This window comes from Saccostrea cucullata, unplaced genomic scaffold (genome assembly GCF_032062105.1).
Source record: "Saccostrea cucullata isolate Sc308-1 unplaced genomic scaffold, CSIRO_AGI_Scuc_v1 ctg635, whole genome shotgun sequence".
Lineage (NCBI taxonomy): Eukaryota > Metazoa > Mollusca > Bivalvia > Ostreida > Ostreidae > Saccostrea > Saccostrea cuccullata.
In genome coordinates, this window is record NW_026926504.1 from 54,660 (window position 1) to 68,309 (window position 13,650).

The window sequence follows — 13,650 nt, forward strand, 5'->3', positions numbered from 1 at the left end:
AAGTTTGGTCAACAAAGGGCTTATAGTTACTCAGTACTTGGAAATGAGACTTGCACCAAATACGTTAACCTGTTTACTCAACCGTAAAATGTTGGTCAGATTCAGCATCCAAAGCAAGCTCGGTAGTGTACATCCTTAGGTGACTGTATCATCCATGCAAGTTTGGTCAACATATGGCTTATAGTTCCAAGGAAATGAGACCTACACTAAAAACTGTACCAAAAATGTTAACCTGCTCCAAAAACATTAACCTGGTCATTCCTTTGCTGAAATTGCAGCATCTGAAACTTTGTTACAATGAAACACACCAGAAGCATCTTCCATGCATGTCTAATCAATATAGGGCAACGATAAATGCTCCAAAATACTTAGGACGCCGAGGGTATTATATAGGCTCCCCCAACTTCGTTGAGGTGAGCTATAAAGCAAACCTTGACCATAACTTTTAAAGGGTTGGGGATAGTGATTTCATACTTTACATATTTAGTTCTTGTGACAAGACCTTTCATTTGATAACGAGAACTTTGACCCTAGACCTTGGAATTTGACCTACTTTAAAAAAAACAACCTTGGTCATAACTTTTGAACGGTAAGGACTAGGACTTCCGTACTCTACATAAGTATTCTATGTGACAAGATTTTTCATTGAATACAATAACCTTGACCTTCTTACCTTGACCTTGGAAATTTTTATATCATATACTTATTGAAACAACTTAAACATTAGTTTACTTTCAAATTTCAAATCGTTTTTCAGTGAGAATACCCTACTTTTGGTAACAATTATTCAAATTTGCATTTAAGAAAACTTTACGTTTGCTATGTTGCCATACGAGGGCATCAGTGTTTCACAAACACATCTTGTTTCAGATACAGATATGCAATTCTTGGACACTTACGGTGGTCTGTTGAGGTTACCACAGAAGGTTATAAATCTAACGACAAACTGTCATTGACTATCGTATCGCCTAGTAATTATCCGATGCCATAGTTTCCATAACAAATTCTCCCATCTTCCGGTTGACCCAGTTTGGTTCTTGGGTCCGACAAAACGCATGTTGCCCTCGAACTCAGTCAATAAATGTATAATACCGATCAAACAAATCTTCTATTCACAAATTGCCCCGTGGAGGTCCGGGTTAGAATAGGTCCTCAGTACCCCCCCCCCCCCCCTTTGCTTGTCGTAAAAGGCGACTAAATGGGGCGGTCCTTCGGATGAGACCGTATAAACCGAGGCCCCGTGTCACAGCAGGTGTGGCACGATAAAGATCCCTCACTGCTCAAAGGCCGTAAGTGCCGAGCATAGGCCTAAATTTGCAGCCCTTCACCGGCAATGGTGACGTCTCCATATCAGTGAAATATTCTGGAGAGGGACGTTCAACAATATACAATCAATCAATTAAATGAGGATGAAGTAGTGGGTTAGCAATTTTGTCTCGTGTATTTTATACTAGTATTTATTAGAAAAGATATTTACAAAAATATATACAATTATTACACCTCTGTTTATTTTTTCTATAAAAAATAAAACGAATAAACATGCTATTTTTTCTAAACAGTCTCTACCGTGAAATAGTTTTTGTGCTATTTGCCAATGGTGAATAGTTCTTAAACTATTCAACGGCAGCATTCGATTTCCCTCGCTTTTCATCTCTGAAAACTTCTGATTTTACATGGATTGTGACGTATATATTATGACGTAACAAAAGTAAAGTCAGCATCGGTATAATAAAACACCTATTTACTGACTATTCGGACAATAGCAAGTTTATCGTCCCCCTCGACAGCAAACTATTTCCCTCGGCTGCGCCTCGGGAAATAGTTTGCTGTCTTGGGGGACGATAAACTTGCTATTGTCCTCATAGCCAGTAAATAGGTGTATAATATCATGAATATGGATGTAATTATATGTATAAGACATAGATTAATTGCAAATTATAATATTTAAATGTATTATGCTATAATGTTATATAAGGATGAAGTATTGTATTCACTACACCTCTTCTTTGTTACAACGTAGTTCCCCTGAAATATAGAAATAGAAAAAGCAGATATAAAATATAAAGTGTGCATTTTCAAATAAATTTACGAAGACTGAAAATCGTTCATTGAAATAAGAGATGTTTGTAAAACATATGCCCACATCCCCCTAAATAATTGGACTTTTTTTTTAAGTTGGAGGTACATGTATCACTCTGTTCAAAATACCTCCATCGTATCAAAAATAGAATATGATCTACGTATTTTTATGATAAACCTGGATATTGATTTTTTTTTTTAATAAGTGCAACCTCTTCGCAAAAAATGAACGAAAATTGATGGTGGACCGACAGACTGACCTACCGATAGACAGCAGCAAAGCAATTTTGCTTCTATCTCCTCCGTTCTTCAAATAGAGGGTGGCATATAAATATTAGAATTGTAAAAAAAAAAAAAAAAAAAAAAAAAAAAAAACGTGACTATATTGTATTTTTTAAATTAGAAGAACAATGTTAAAAGCATTTGTCATTTAGTTAATTTGATTTCACATTTTTAAAAAGTCTTTCAAAAATGGCTCGTATAGGGCCTGTTTTAGGGCCTGTAAAATTACTTTGTTACATGTTGAATTTGGGGATATCTGTTTTCTGTATGCTACATTGTATAGCAATGAGTGATCAATCAAAGTTACTGGCAGCTATTTTAAGAAAATACTAGTAATACTAGTATTATATACATCCTTGCGAACAGACGATTGACAGTTTGTTGTTTTACGCCCCGTGCGATATAATAAAATACTTGTAGTAAAAGATACTTATACACATGAAAACCGCTTCTAAGTCAGAATGATTTAATTTTTATTGATTGAACTTAATATTTTTTGTGAAAATTCAGGGTCTTTAAAGATCGCGAATAGTGCGCACCGACCAAAATGAAAGAAAAAGTGAGCACGCTCACAAACCCCGCGTTCCCCGAAAACTCAAAGTGCTAAAATTCCCGGAAAAAATGAAAGAATCTAAATTTCTCGGTATTATGCACATCTACAAATTGCGTCCTAAATATCTGCAAAGTTTGATGAAAATCTGTGCAGCGGTTTATGATGAGTTGCGCTGACAAAATGTTCATCTCTATTTAAGGTATGGCCAAAAATCTAAGTTGAAAAGTGTGGAAACTCTCAGAAAAAATAATGGAATCGGAATTTCTTGGTAATATGCACATCTACACATTGAGTCCTAAATATCTGTAAAGTTTGACGAAATTCTGTGCAGTGGTTTATGAGGAGTTGCGCTGACAAACTGTTCATCTCTATATTCAAGGTATGGCCAAATGCCTAAGTTAAAAAGTGCGGAAATTCCCGGAAAAAATAATGGAATCGGAATTTCCTGGTAACATGCACATCTACAAATTGTGTCCTAAATACCTGCAAAGTTTGACTAAATTCTGTGCAGCAGTTTATGAGGAGTTGCGCTGACAAAAAAAAGGACTGACTGACTGACACTCTGACGGACGGGTCAAAATCATTATACCTCACGCAAATACATGTAGTTACGTGGGGAATAATTAAAATGCTATAAGCTTAGACACAAAGTATTCGGATTCAAATTATCACTTTTTACATAAAACAAATCAAAACCTATGAAAATCATATGTAATATAAATAAAGAAGTTATTATCATTTTCTGATATCTCAAGTATCGCTTACTATATATAGATAGTGAAAATACATTACTTAAACAAAAACCCAACAAATATGTGACAATACTCAACAGAAAAAGCTACGTCGGCCGTCCGTCGAATAAAGAAATGTTTTAATACGATTGAAAACACGTTAAGGACAAAATATTTGTTAAAATGACTCTATATAATTGAAATATATTAAGTTTATTGATTTGAGTTTCATATACAAGAATTTTCAACAGTGTGTACAAAATTGAACACGTTACAAGAATTTAAATACACATGTAATTTGCTGAAAATGGATATTTCTGTTCATGACGCATGCAGCGCAGCGTCCACAGGCCTTTGGATCGCTTAAAAAAAATTGTGTGTAAAAAAAAAAAAAATTCAACACCTCAACTTTTTTTTGTAAGCGGTCTGAAGGCCTGTGGCAGCGTCGGACTGGGCTGTGCAGTTTGTGCATACAAACTGTTTATATTGATGACGCTCGCATATTTTTGTGCATTGTTTTGAATTTGAAAAAAATAAATATTTTTTTAAATATTATTGCAAGCACTTGGAAGGGTGGCGTCATAAAAAAAAGAAATGTAGAGTGTGTCAATGAACATGTGTTAAAATTCAAAATACAAATATTTGACGTTATATATAATGAAATTAGCTTAAAACGTCAGACTTGTCCGTTCGCACGATGTTCGACCTTTAAAGACCCCGATATTTAATAAAAATATTAAGTTTTTTCAATAAAAATTAAATTATTCTGACTTGATTTTTCATATGTAATAAATGTATTTTGATATACAATAGATATATATGAATCATTTATTCAAACAAAATGTCCACGACTTTTTGGACAACCCTCGTATAAGATATATACATGTACTTTCAACTTACTCAAATGCAGTATTATCAAAGGAAGACAAACTTGGATGTGGTGTTTTGATTTTTTTTGAATAGTCATTCATGATCGACTCCTCTTTCTTTCTGCAAGAATAATATATACAATTTAACAAGAATGCCATGCGGCATCCTTATTTTGACATCAAAGGATCCCAAGCACCTTCAAATTCAAATCAATTTGGAATGATGACCAGCAAATAATACAATTAATTAACTTTTAGAATGACTTACTTTCCAAATTCGACGCCATCTTGGATGGTTTCCGGTAACTTCCTGTGTAGTGTTTCCGGTAAGAATAGGGTGAGAAAGCCCGCAGTGACGGAGGAACCACCAAATATCACCAACGGCAAGGCCTGGCCAAACTTCCCACTCACATACTCACCCTGTCAGTAAAGGACTTCTTTATTTACAACTTTAATGAAAGCATCCACAATACGTACATGTATATATTACATACTAGTATGTAAATTGTAGAATAGAAATAGACCCAAAATTATTCATTCATTTATTTTGTTAAAAGCCGAAAGAGTTCAAGGTTTATCAAATCTTAGTACCAGTGGTCAATTTAAGGAATGCCAAACCCTCTTTCATCAGACTTGAAATGTATACTGTGCAGTTGTATAAACTTGTTCGTATGACAAGAGTATCTAGCGCTATTTTTTGAAAATCCAATTTAGTGATAAAAATAAATATACCAATATAATTTACCACTTCGATTTTTTTCTCACTTTTTTTTAGAAAAGCAAAGATCGATTCAGCTAAGACAAAAAATAACTTTATTTTGATGTTGAAAATGATACCTATAAATAGGGCGTTAGTCAGTAAATTGCATATCTACAAGGCCACTTTATACATAAAGTGAACAAAGCTCTTTTGACCTAAGCTTTGCTTGGCATGTATTCAGGGCAATGGAGCAATAAAGGGGGGGTTGGTGGGAGGGGGATCTTTATCGTGCCAGCGACTGATACGGAGCCTCTTTTTTTTTCTAGTTTTATCCGAAAGACCAACAACTTTCACTTCAAAGTACCGAGCGCTTGCCAAAGGAACATGCCCCCCTTTCATAAAGTATGGGTATATTATCTTGGTCTTTCTGTCTAGATGTATTTCTGTCTATCTAACACTTTCGTCTCCGAGAGATACCGCGAAAAGCTTTTGCAATGAAATTTTACACAGCAATTCCCAATGGCATAAGGAAGACGTCTGGATCGATTTTCAAAGGACAAGGCAATAATTCTAATGTTTAAACACATTCGTTTCTACGCTATATCTCTAGAAGCCTTTGACATTTTTCAATGAAATGTTATACCATAATTTCATTTGGCTTAAATAAAGTAAAGGAAGATCCCTATTTACTGGTATTTTGAGCTAAATAGGTCAAAAGTCAAGTTCGTAAACTCATATTTTCTTATAGGGTGTAAACTTTTAATTTCCGGGCAAATATAGTACATGTATGTGGAGTTTACGAACGTCACTCGAGCTCAAAAGTCCATTAAAGTTACAAAATAGGAACATAACACAGACCTCCAAAACATCAGAGGTGGGATCAGGTGTCATGGAGGAGTAAATATCTCCTGCCGACCGGTTAGACTTTATTTGACTCAATGATAAATTGTATTTGCTGACAAGTTCATTGTATCGATCATAGATCTTACAAATTATGATGGCTTTAAACGAGACTACTGATATTTTGCTTCATCAACTTGTTTGTCAATAATTTTCGTCGTTTTAGAAATAATTGTTCTTTCATAGAATAAGCTCTTCCGTACTGCAATAAAATGTTATACTATTACTCCTTGTGGATCCGGCTGCCCTTCTTAGTGTGTCCCCCATTCGACCCCCACCCCTATAGGATCCGCACATACTTTTCTCTTTTCTTTCAGCGGGAGACATCAACTCTCCGAATTAGCTTGTTTTTATCGACAAAGGTCAGTCGCGCCCGAGAGTTTTGTCAAAGTCTAGAATATGAGTTTGTTGTGGTAAATATGTTATGTATACATACTGTTGAGGCTATATAAGGGGCAGCCATACCGCCAAACCGAGCGATACAGGAACTGGTCCCCATAGCACCATTACGGACCACGGTGGGGTAGAGTTCCGCCGTGTAGATGTAGATTACACCAAAGGCCGCGGAGGATCCCATTTTACCAATGATTGATAATACCAGTGTCAGACTACTCAACTCTGTATTGATATCAAAAAATACTTCTAAAGAACCTTAAATTTTCTCGAAATTCTCAAGCACAAATATGTTCTCAGTTAAGCACTGTTATATAGAATTCATGACAGTAAAGTTTAAATAGTTCACAAACTAATAATTTTTTTAAAAGAGAACCCTTCCTTTTTTCACCATGCAGACATTGTAATTATAGGTTACAGTTGCCTTGCCTTCCTTGCCATAGAGAACTGGAAATATGGTACACAGTAAAGCAGCGCCACCTATGATCATTATCAAGCAGTGTAACTTCTGCCTCCCTATTCTGTTCAACAAAAGCATGGTGGCAATTTTTGCGGGAAACTCGACAATTGCTAGAATAAACTGATTCAGGTAGAAGTTTCCTCCTATATTTCCGACATGCATGGTTACTCCGTAATAGTCCATAGCAATAACAATCCTGTAAAGAAGGATAAATTAACAATTGACAAACTATATACATGTACATGATCGCAACCTTCAGTTAAACACAATTTATTATCTATTTATTTATTAATTTTTGGAAAAATCATAAATCTATAAATAATGAAATTATTAAATTGATTATTTAAACTTTGTCATAAATTAACAAAATATACTTTAAAGTTTAATTGATTATGGTTTATTGCAGGCCACCCATTACATATTATATTTTTTCTTACCAATTAACGAACAATATCATTGCCCGAACAAACAACACTTTGTGTTTAAACACGTGCCAAATCTTCTCTCCTTTCGGAATTTCAATTTTTTCTCCCACAATGAGATTTCCCTTCACGTCAACGCCATTCACCTTAGCGACACGTTGTACAATTTTTTCCGCTTCTTCCATTCTTCCCTGAGACAGCAGCCACCGCGGGGATTCCGGTATCACCCTGAAATACGTCAACATGAACAAGAGGAGTCATATCCAAAACCTAGAAAAAATAATTTAGTTGGAGGAGTTCATGCAGCAAATTTTTCTTATATGTAATAAATAATAATAATAAATAAATTTTCATAAAAAATCATACAGAAAACAAACTTCCCAGTTTCACATCGAGTTCTTAGAAAAAAGTTTGTTGCATGAACTCCTCCAACTAAATTATTTTTTTCTAGTTCTTGGCAAAATAGAGAGCTGTTTTTTTTATTTCAGATCATCAGTCTGTAGTAACCTACCACCAATATAGGACATAAACAGCGCAGGGTACCGCCACGGCCAGCTGGAGGTGCTGCCAGTGCCGTACTAGGGCCCCCACCCCAGCCAGGTACAGCAGCCCCACGGCAAAGAACATGTGTATGGGGATCCCAGTCATAACCCTCTTAGAGGGACCCACCATCTCAACACCTAGCAAAATCAAACTGGCCTTGAAATTTATTATCGGCATTTAAAGAATTTAAAATATGAGATTTTATAATGAAATTTATTTAAATAATAAAATTATATCGTATTTTAAACGGTTTATCCGTCAACTTCATCGAAGGAAAATCCTGTAAACTGAAAGCAATGAAAACATTTATCTTTGTATCAGTTGAAAGCCTATTCTTGAAATTCATTACAGACTAGTGCCTTTTCGGGACGATTTCTCTATCAACACAGAACAAAAACACCATATCAAGACTAATTACTTTGTAACTAGGGTTCCTGATTCCAACAGGTTCGCTTACTGAACCCAAATGGATAAATTCTGGAGAATTCGAACACTTTTTATGCCCCCGTAAACGAAGTTTCGGGGGTATATAGTTTTTGTCGTGTCTGTCTCTCTGTCTCTCTGTCTCTCTGTCTGTCTCTCTGTTTGTCTGTTTTTCCGCATAAACTTTAACCTTGTCCATAACTTTTGATTTAGTGGAGCTATGACTTTCATATTTCACATGTGTATTCCTTGTGACAAGACCTTTCTTTGGGTACCACCAAATTTGACCTCTTGACCTTGACCTTGGAGTTTGACCCACTTTTACATGAAAATTTTAAAATTTTACTTTGGCTATATCTTTTGAACAGTAGATACCAGGACATTTATACTTTACATATGTAATGTTTGTTGAAAGACCTTTTACTGGATACCAACAACTTTGACTCTTTGACCTTGACCTTGTAGATTTCCGTACTTGTGAAAAAACTTTAACCTTGGCCATATCTTTTGAACAGTAAGGGATAGGGCTTTCACCCTTCATATATGGAATCCTTGTAAAAAGACCCTTTATTGGATACCAAGAACTTTGACCCTTTGACCTTGACCTTTGAGATTGACCTACTTTAAAAAAGCAAACCTTGACCCTTACTTTTAAAGATTAGGGCTAGTGCTTTCATACTTTACATATTTGATTTTTATGACAAAACCTTTCATTTGATAACAATAACTTTGACCCTTTGACCTTGACCTTGGAGTTTGACCTACTTTTTAAGAAATTGAAAGTTGACCATTACTTTTGAACAGTAGACACCAGGACATTTATACTTCACATATGTAATGTTTGTTGAAAGACCTTTCACTGGATACCAACAACCTTGACCCTTTGACCTTGACCTTGTAGATTTCCTTACTTGTGAAAAAACTTTAACCTTGGCTATAACTTTTGAGTTATAGAGCATAGGGCTTTCACACTTCATATGAGTAATCCTTGTGAGAGAAGACCCTTTATTGGATACCAAGAATTTTGACCCTTGACCTTTGATACTGGCCTACTTTAAAAAATGCAAACATTGACCGTAACTTTTAAATAATTAGGGCTATTGCTTTCATACTTTACATATTGAACTCTTGTGACAAGACCTTTCATTTGATAACAAGTTAGAACTTTGACCCTATGACCTTGACCTTGGAGTTTGACCTACTTTTAAAAAAATTTAGCCTTGGCCATAACTTCTGAACGGTAAGGGCTAGGGCTTCAATACTCTCCATAAGTATTCTATGTTGCCAGAGCTTTCATTTGATACCAATTACATTGACCTTTTGACCTTGACCTTGGAGATTTTTGTACTTATTGAAAAAAAACTTGAACATTGGCTTATTTTCAAATTTCAAAATTGTTTTCCAGTGAGAATACCCTACTTTTGTTACCAATTAATTAAATTTGCATTTAAGAAAAGTTTAATCTTTACTATGTTGCCATACGGGGGCATCTGTCTTTCACAAACACATCTTGTTTCAGTATGTATACACGCTCAAAATACAAAATGGGAGCTAAGGAAACATGAACCTCTGACAAAATCATCACTGGGATCAGATGCTACAGAGGATATAACTCCCCTGTCGATCGGCCACGACCGCAATACGGTCCTTGTCATGATCAGAATAATGTTAAATCAGTAGACTGATTAGTGTATAAGTAATAAAATAACAATTTGTTGGAAAACGTCAGCAAGCATTCGACTATTTGTTGTTAATATCATTGACCATGAAAATGATAAATGTTGACTTATAAAACGAGACTGTCAATATACTTGTTTCTTCAATTGTTTGTCAATAGCATGCCCTGTTTCAGAAATTGTTCGAGCATGTTCTAGTTTAATTAATGAATTAAATGAGATGCATTATCAAAGTAAGTTTCTGGAGTTTTCACAAGTAACCCTCTCTAAATAAATTTCACCACTTATCGAATACATTTATATATGTACTATACTCCCGAAGTTTCTTTTGACTGCTTTTAAATACCGGTATTTTAGTTAGGATTTGCATGGTCAGATAAATACCCTGTTTCAAAAGAAGGTCAGAGAAGATCTGTCCATTTTCCACTTCTATTAACACTCGGTTAATTCAGAGTGAATACGTCATAAGTTGTCGAGTTTTCTCCTGCCCCTTATACTCTCAGTAACAGTCTCTACTCGAACATAGTACAATCATGTTTAAAGTTAACGTTAAAACTCCCCGTGTTAAGAACGATAACTCCAGTTTACGGGAAGAGAGAATAGGGATCGAAGAGCTTTAGTACGTGAACCACTTTTAATGATAAGTCATGTACACGCAAACCTTGGATATAAACTGCAGAGTAACTGTTAATCGTTTTTTTTTTTCAAAATTCTTCTGAGAGGAGGAACAAACAGCATAATATACATGTATGTATATGCAATCGAAGGTACATGTATTTCTATATGTGTTTATTGAATATTTAAGTTTTTCAAAAACATTTAAATACTTACTTAAAACACTAGCTGGAACAAAGACGCCGTGGCATGCAGCTCCCACAAGGAAATTCAGAACAACAAAGACGTAATAATTGGACACAAAGGCCACGCTGACTGCAGACACTACCTGAAGAACTGCAGAAATTACCAAGGCCTTCTTCCTACCAAATCTAATAACAGAAAATATTCAAAGTTTGTAATTTCTTAGCGAGAATTTGTATTTTTTTCCCAAATTTATATATAGATGCATAAGTATATACATTTGTATAATGTACGTACACATCGGCAAGACATCCAAACCCCACATCTCCGGCCAACACACCGAAATAGAATATCATCTGGGCGTGGGAGGTCTTCAGAGCATCGTCACAAACTAAATTCACCTAAGACAGAGAAAAGTGATCTTAGACCTTTTCTGTGATGAAACCAAAAATTAAAATATTCGAAAGAATTTATTTACAAAATAATCTTTGTTTTAAAGGTAACCTTTGATGAAAATGTTTCTTCGAACACTGATGTATCGTAAACCCATTCATTACATTTCCTAAGAGTCGTGACGTTATTCTCTCTTCCGATGACGTGACATCGGTCATATCTCAGAACAGAATGCGGATCTTCAGGGAGCGGAATGGTTATATTTATCAGTTGTCTGTGCTTTTCATTTTGTTCAAGATATGTATCATTTTCATATCCAGGAATTTTACATCTATAAATAGCAACAAAATATATATTCACAAGGCATAGGCATCGGAAGCAAATCGAAATCGAAAGGGGGAGGGTTAGACAACAAAAAAGGTAAGTCCAAATTCTCAATGCCTATATAATGTATATATTTGCAAAGAGAGTGGGGGGTTAAGCCAACCCCCCCCCCCCTCATAGCCCCTCCCCCCAGTTCCGACGCGGCACGCCTATGCAAAAAATTAAATAAATTTATCATCGAAATGACTTGACAGTGAAGAAGTCTGTCACCTGTGTGCCGGTGTATGCATTGTGTAGACTAACATCATCATGTAACAGCCTACGTTTATAGCAGGTATACAGAGAATCAGGTAGAGCCGCTTCTGATAAAATCCGAACTCTCCAATCCTCACCAAGATATCGTCAAACTTCATAGTTAATCTGTCAGGTGATTAAATCCCTAGAATGCACAAAATATGAACTGCATGTTCATTGATATTGCCAAGTATTTCTAATGTTCATATTAAGAAGAAAATCTCGCACAATTAAAGAATTCGCTTAATCGTAAAATCAAATGATTTTGTATGATGTCTTATAACCCTAACTTATTTTGCTGGAAAATGGTGGCATTGTCATATGAAGAATTTTTTTTTATAGACGTTTAACAACATTAAAATAGTTCTGCTTACAACGGGGCGCAAATGGTACCCACGGTCATTCAAAAAAGATTGTTTGTAAGACCTGATCCCCAAATATCTCAGATTAAATACATGTAGATACAATTATGAGAAACCCAAACTTCTTTTTAATATACATGTACATATGAGATACAAATTACAATCATTACACTGTAGCTTTATCGACCACGTTTGATGTCTAATGGACAATTGTTAAGCATGAATAAGACTGGAGAAAATACCGTAATCCGAAGATGAGCGCAACTTTTTTGTATCAATCAGTGTCTCCAGTAATAAGGCAGAAGTTGATGAATAAAATATTCCACGAGCATGAAAGATCTCTAGGAAGTTAATTGGAAGGCTAATAAAAAAAAGGTTAAAAGATATGGATGGGTGGGATGGGAAATAAATGATAAAAACGCAGTACTCCAGAAAAACTTTCAGAACCGATGATTAGTTTGTGATTTGGAGACAATGAGATAGTTAAGCAAACTTCTGAGAAAAGTGTCAGATATTTTCAGAAATTCAGGCACGGTGTCATTATCATGCGCCGATAAAATAAAAATATTTTTAAAATTAATATCAATTTTACCCTTTATTTGATTTTTATTACTTTATAATGAGGGTGGGGTGGGTTAATTTTCTATATCATGAAAACATATTTGAAAATGGCTTGAACCTTAAACTTTATTGAAATTTGAAAAAAAAAATAATAAAATAAAATTTTAAGTTAAACAATTTGATGTCGGTAAACATTCATTAAATATGTGCATCTTCTTTTCTCTGTTTGATATATTACCGAATACCAGTAAATGCTCCTTTTAACCTAAGGCAATCTTTTATGTTAAAACATATTTGACAATAAATTTTTCCAAGGATATTTTTTTATGTTTAATAGGCCATATCTTCTGAATAAAAGCTAAGAAGGAAAATGTACTTGTAAAGTCACTCTCGTTTCCAAGTTTCTTTCTGCAGCAATATGAAATTTTGACAAATCGACTCCACATACTTTATACCTAGCATATAAATGTAAAATTAATTTGAATACCTACCTTGAAATAGTCCTGCAATATATCTAGGTGCTTGTTAGATTCAGATTCGGCGCCTGGTGGTGGAGATGTACCTTAACTTTCTAATAATATCCCAGAGCAGCTACAGGTAAACACGGCGATTCTTTGTTCGATGAGGGGTTCCGAAAAGGCCGCAAAATAATGTGTCACACTTGACTGTGACCTCTATCTGGAGTTGACTTACCTAATAGACATCACTGCACGCTCTTCTGCTTAGTTTATTGCAAATATTCTCAAATCATAACATAAACGATGAATAAAATTATTTCGCACGAAACTTTAAATTCTCTTTCACGATAATGTTTATAATTATCAAACGGAATTTTCATGAACTGTTGACGGTGTAAATATCAAATTTCTTACAAAGTTTATTTTTCA

General features: G+C 34.9%; 1 protein-coding gene across 1 annotated transcript; it reads right to left on the minus strand.

Moving 5' to 3' along the window:
- Positions 1-1,627: 1,627 nt before the first annotated feature.
- On the minus strand, positions 1,628-13,371 carry LOC134271871 (organic cation transporter protein-like). Its single transcript, XM_062754084.1, has 12 exons — positions 13,255-13,371; positions 11,817-11,985; positions 11,334-11,553; positions 11,127-11,230; positions 10,863-11,017; positions 7,901-8,069; positions 7,405-7,617; positions 6,937-7,163; positions 6,551-6,732; positions 4,783-4,934; positions 4,546-4,635; positions 1,628-2,025 (listed from the first exon to the last, which is right to left on the minus strand). The coding sequence occupies exons 2-12, from the start codon at positions 11,957-11,959 to the stop codon at positions 2,010-2,012; spliced, it is 1,671 nt and encodes a 556-aa protein (XP_062610068.1). The 5' UTR covers positions 11,960-11,985; positions 13,255-13,371; the 3' UTR covers positions 1,628-2,009.
- Positions 13,372-13,650: the final 279 nt, after the last annotated feature.

What these genes read in the sequence shown, in the direction of transcription:
- LOC134271871 (XM_062754084.1), bottom strand. Translation starts at nt 11,959, where the DNA reads ATGAAGTTTGACGATATCTTGGTGAGGATTGGAGAGTTCGGATTTTAT. An exon ending in TTTGGATGTCTTGCCGATGT is followed by an intron (nt 11,018 to 11,126) that starts GTACGTACATTA and finishes TTCTGTTATTAG; the next exon opens with ATTTGGTAGGAAGAAGGCCT. An exon ending in TGTTCCAGCTAGTGTTTTAA is followed by an intron (nt 8,070 to 10,862) that starts GTAAGTATTTAA and finishes TGATTTTGCTAG; the next exon opens with GTGTTGAGATGGTGGGTCCC.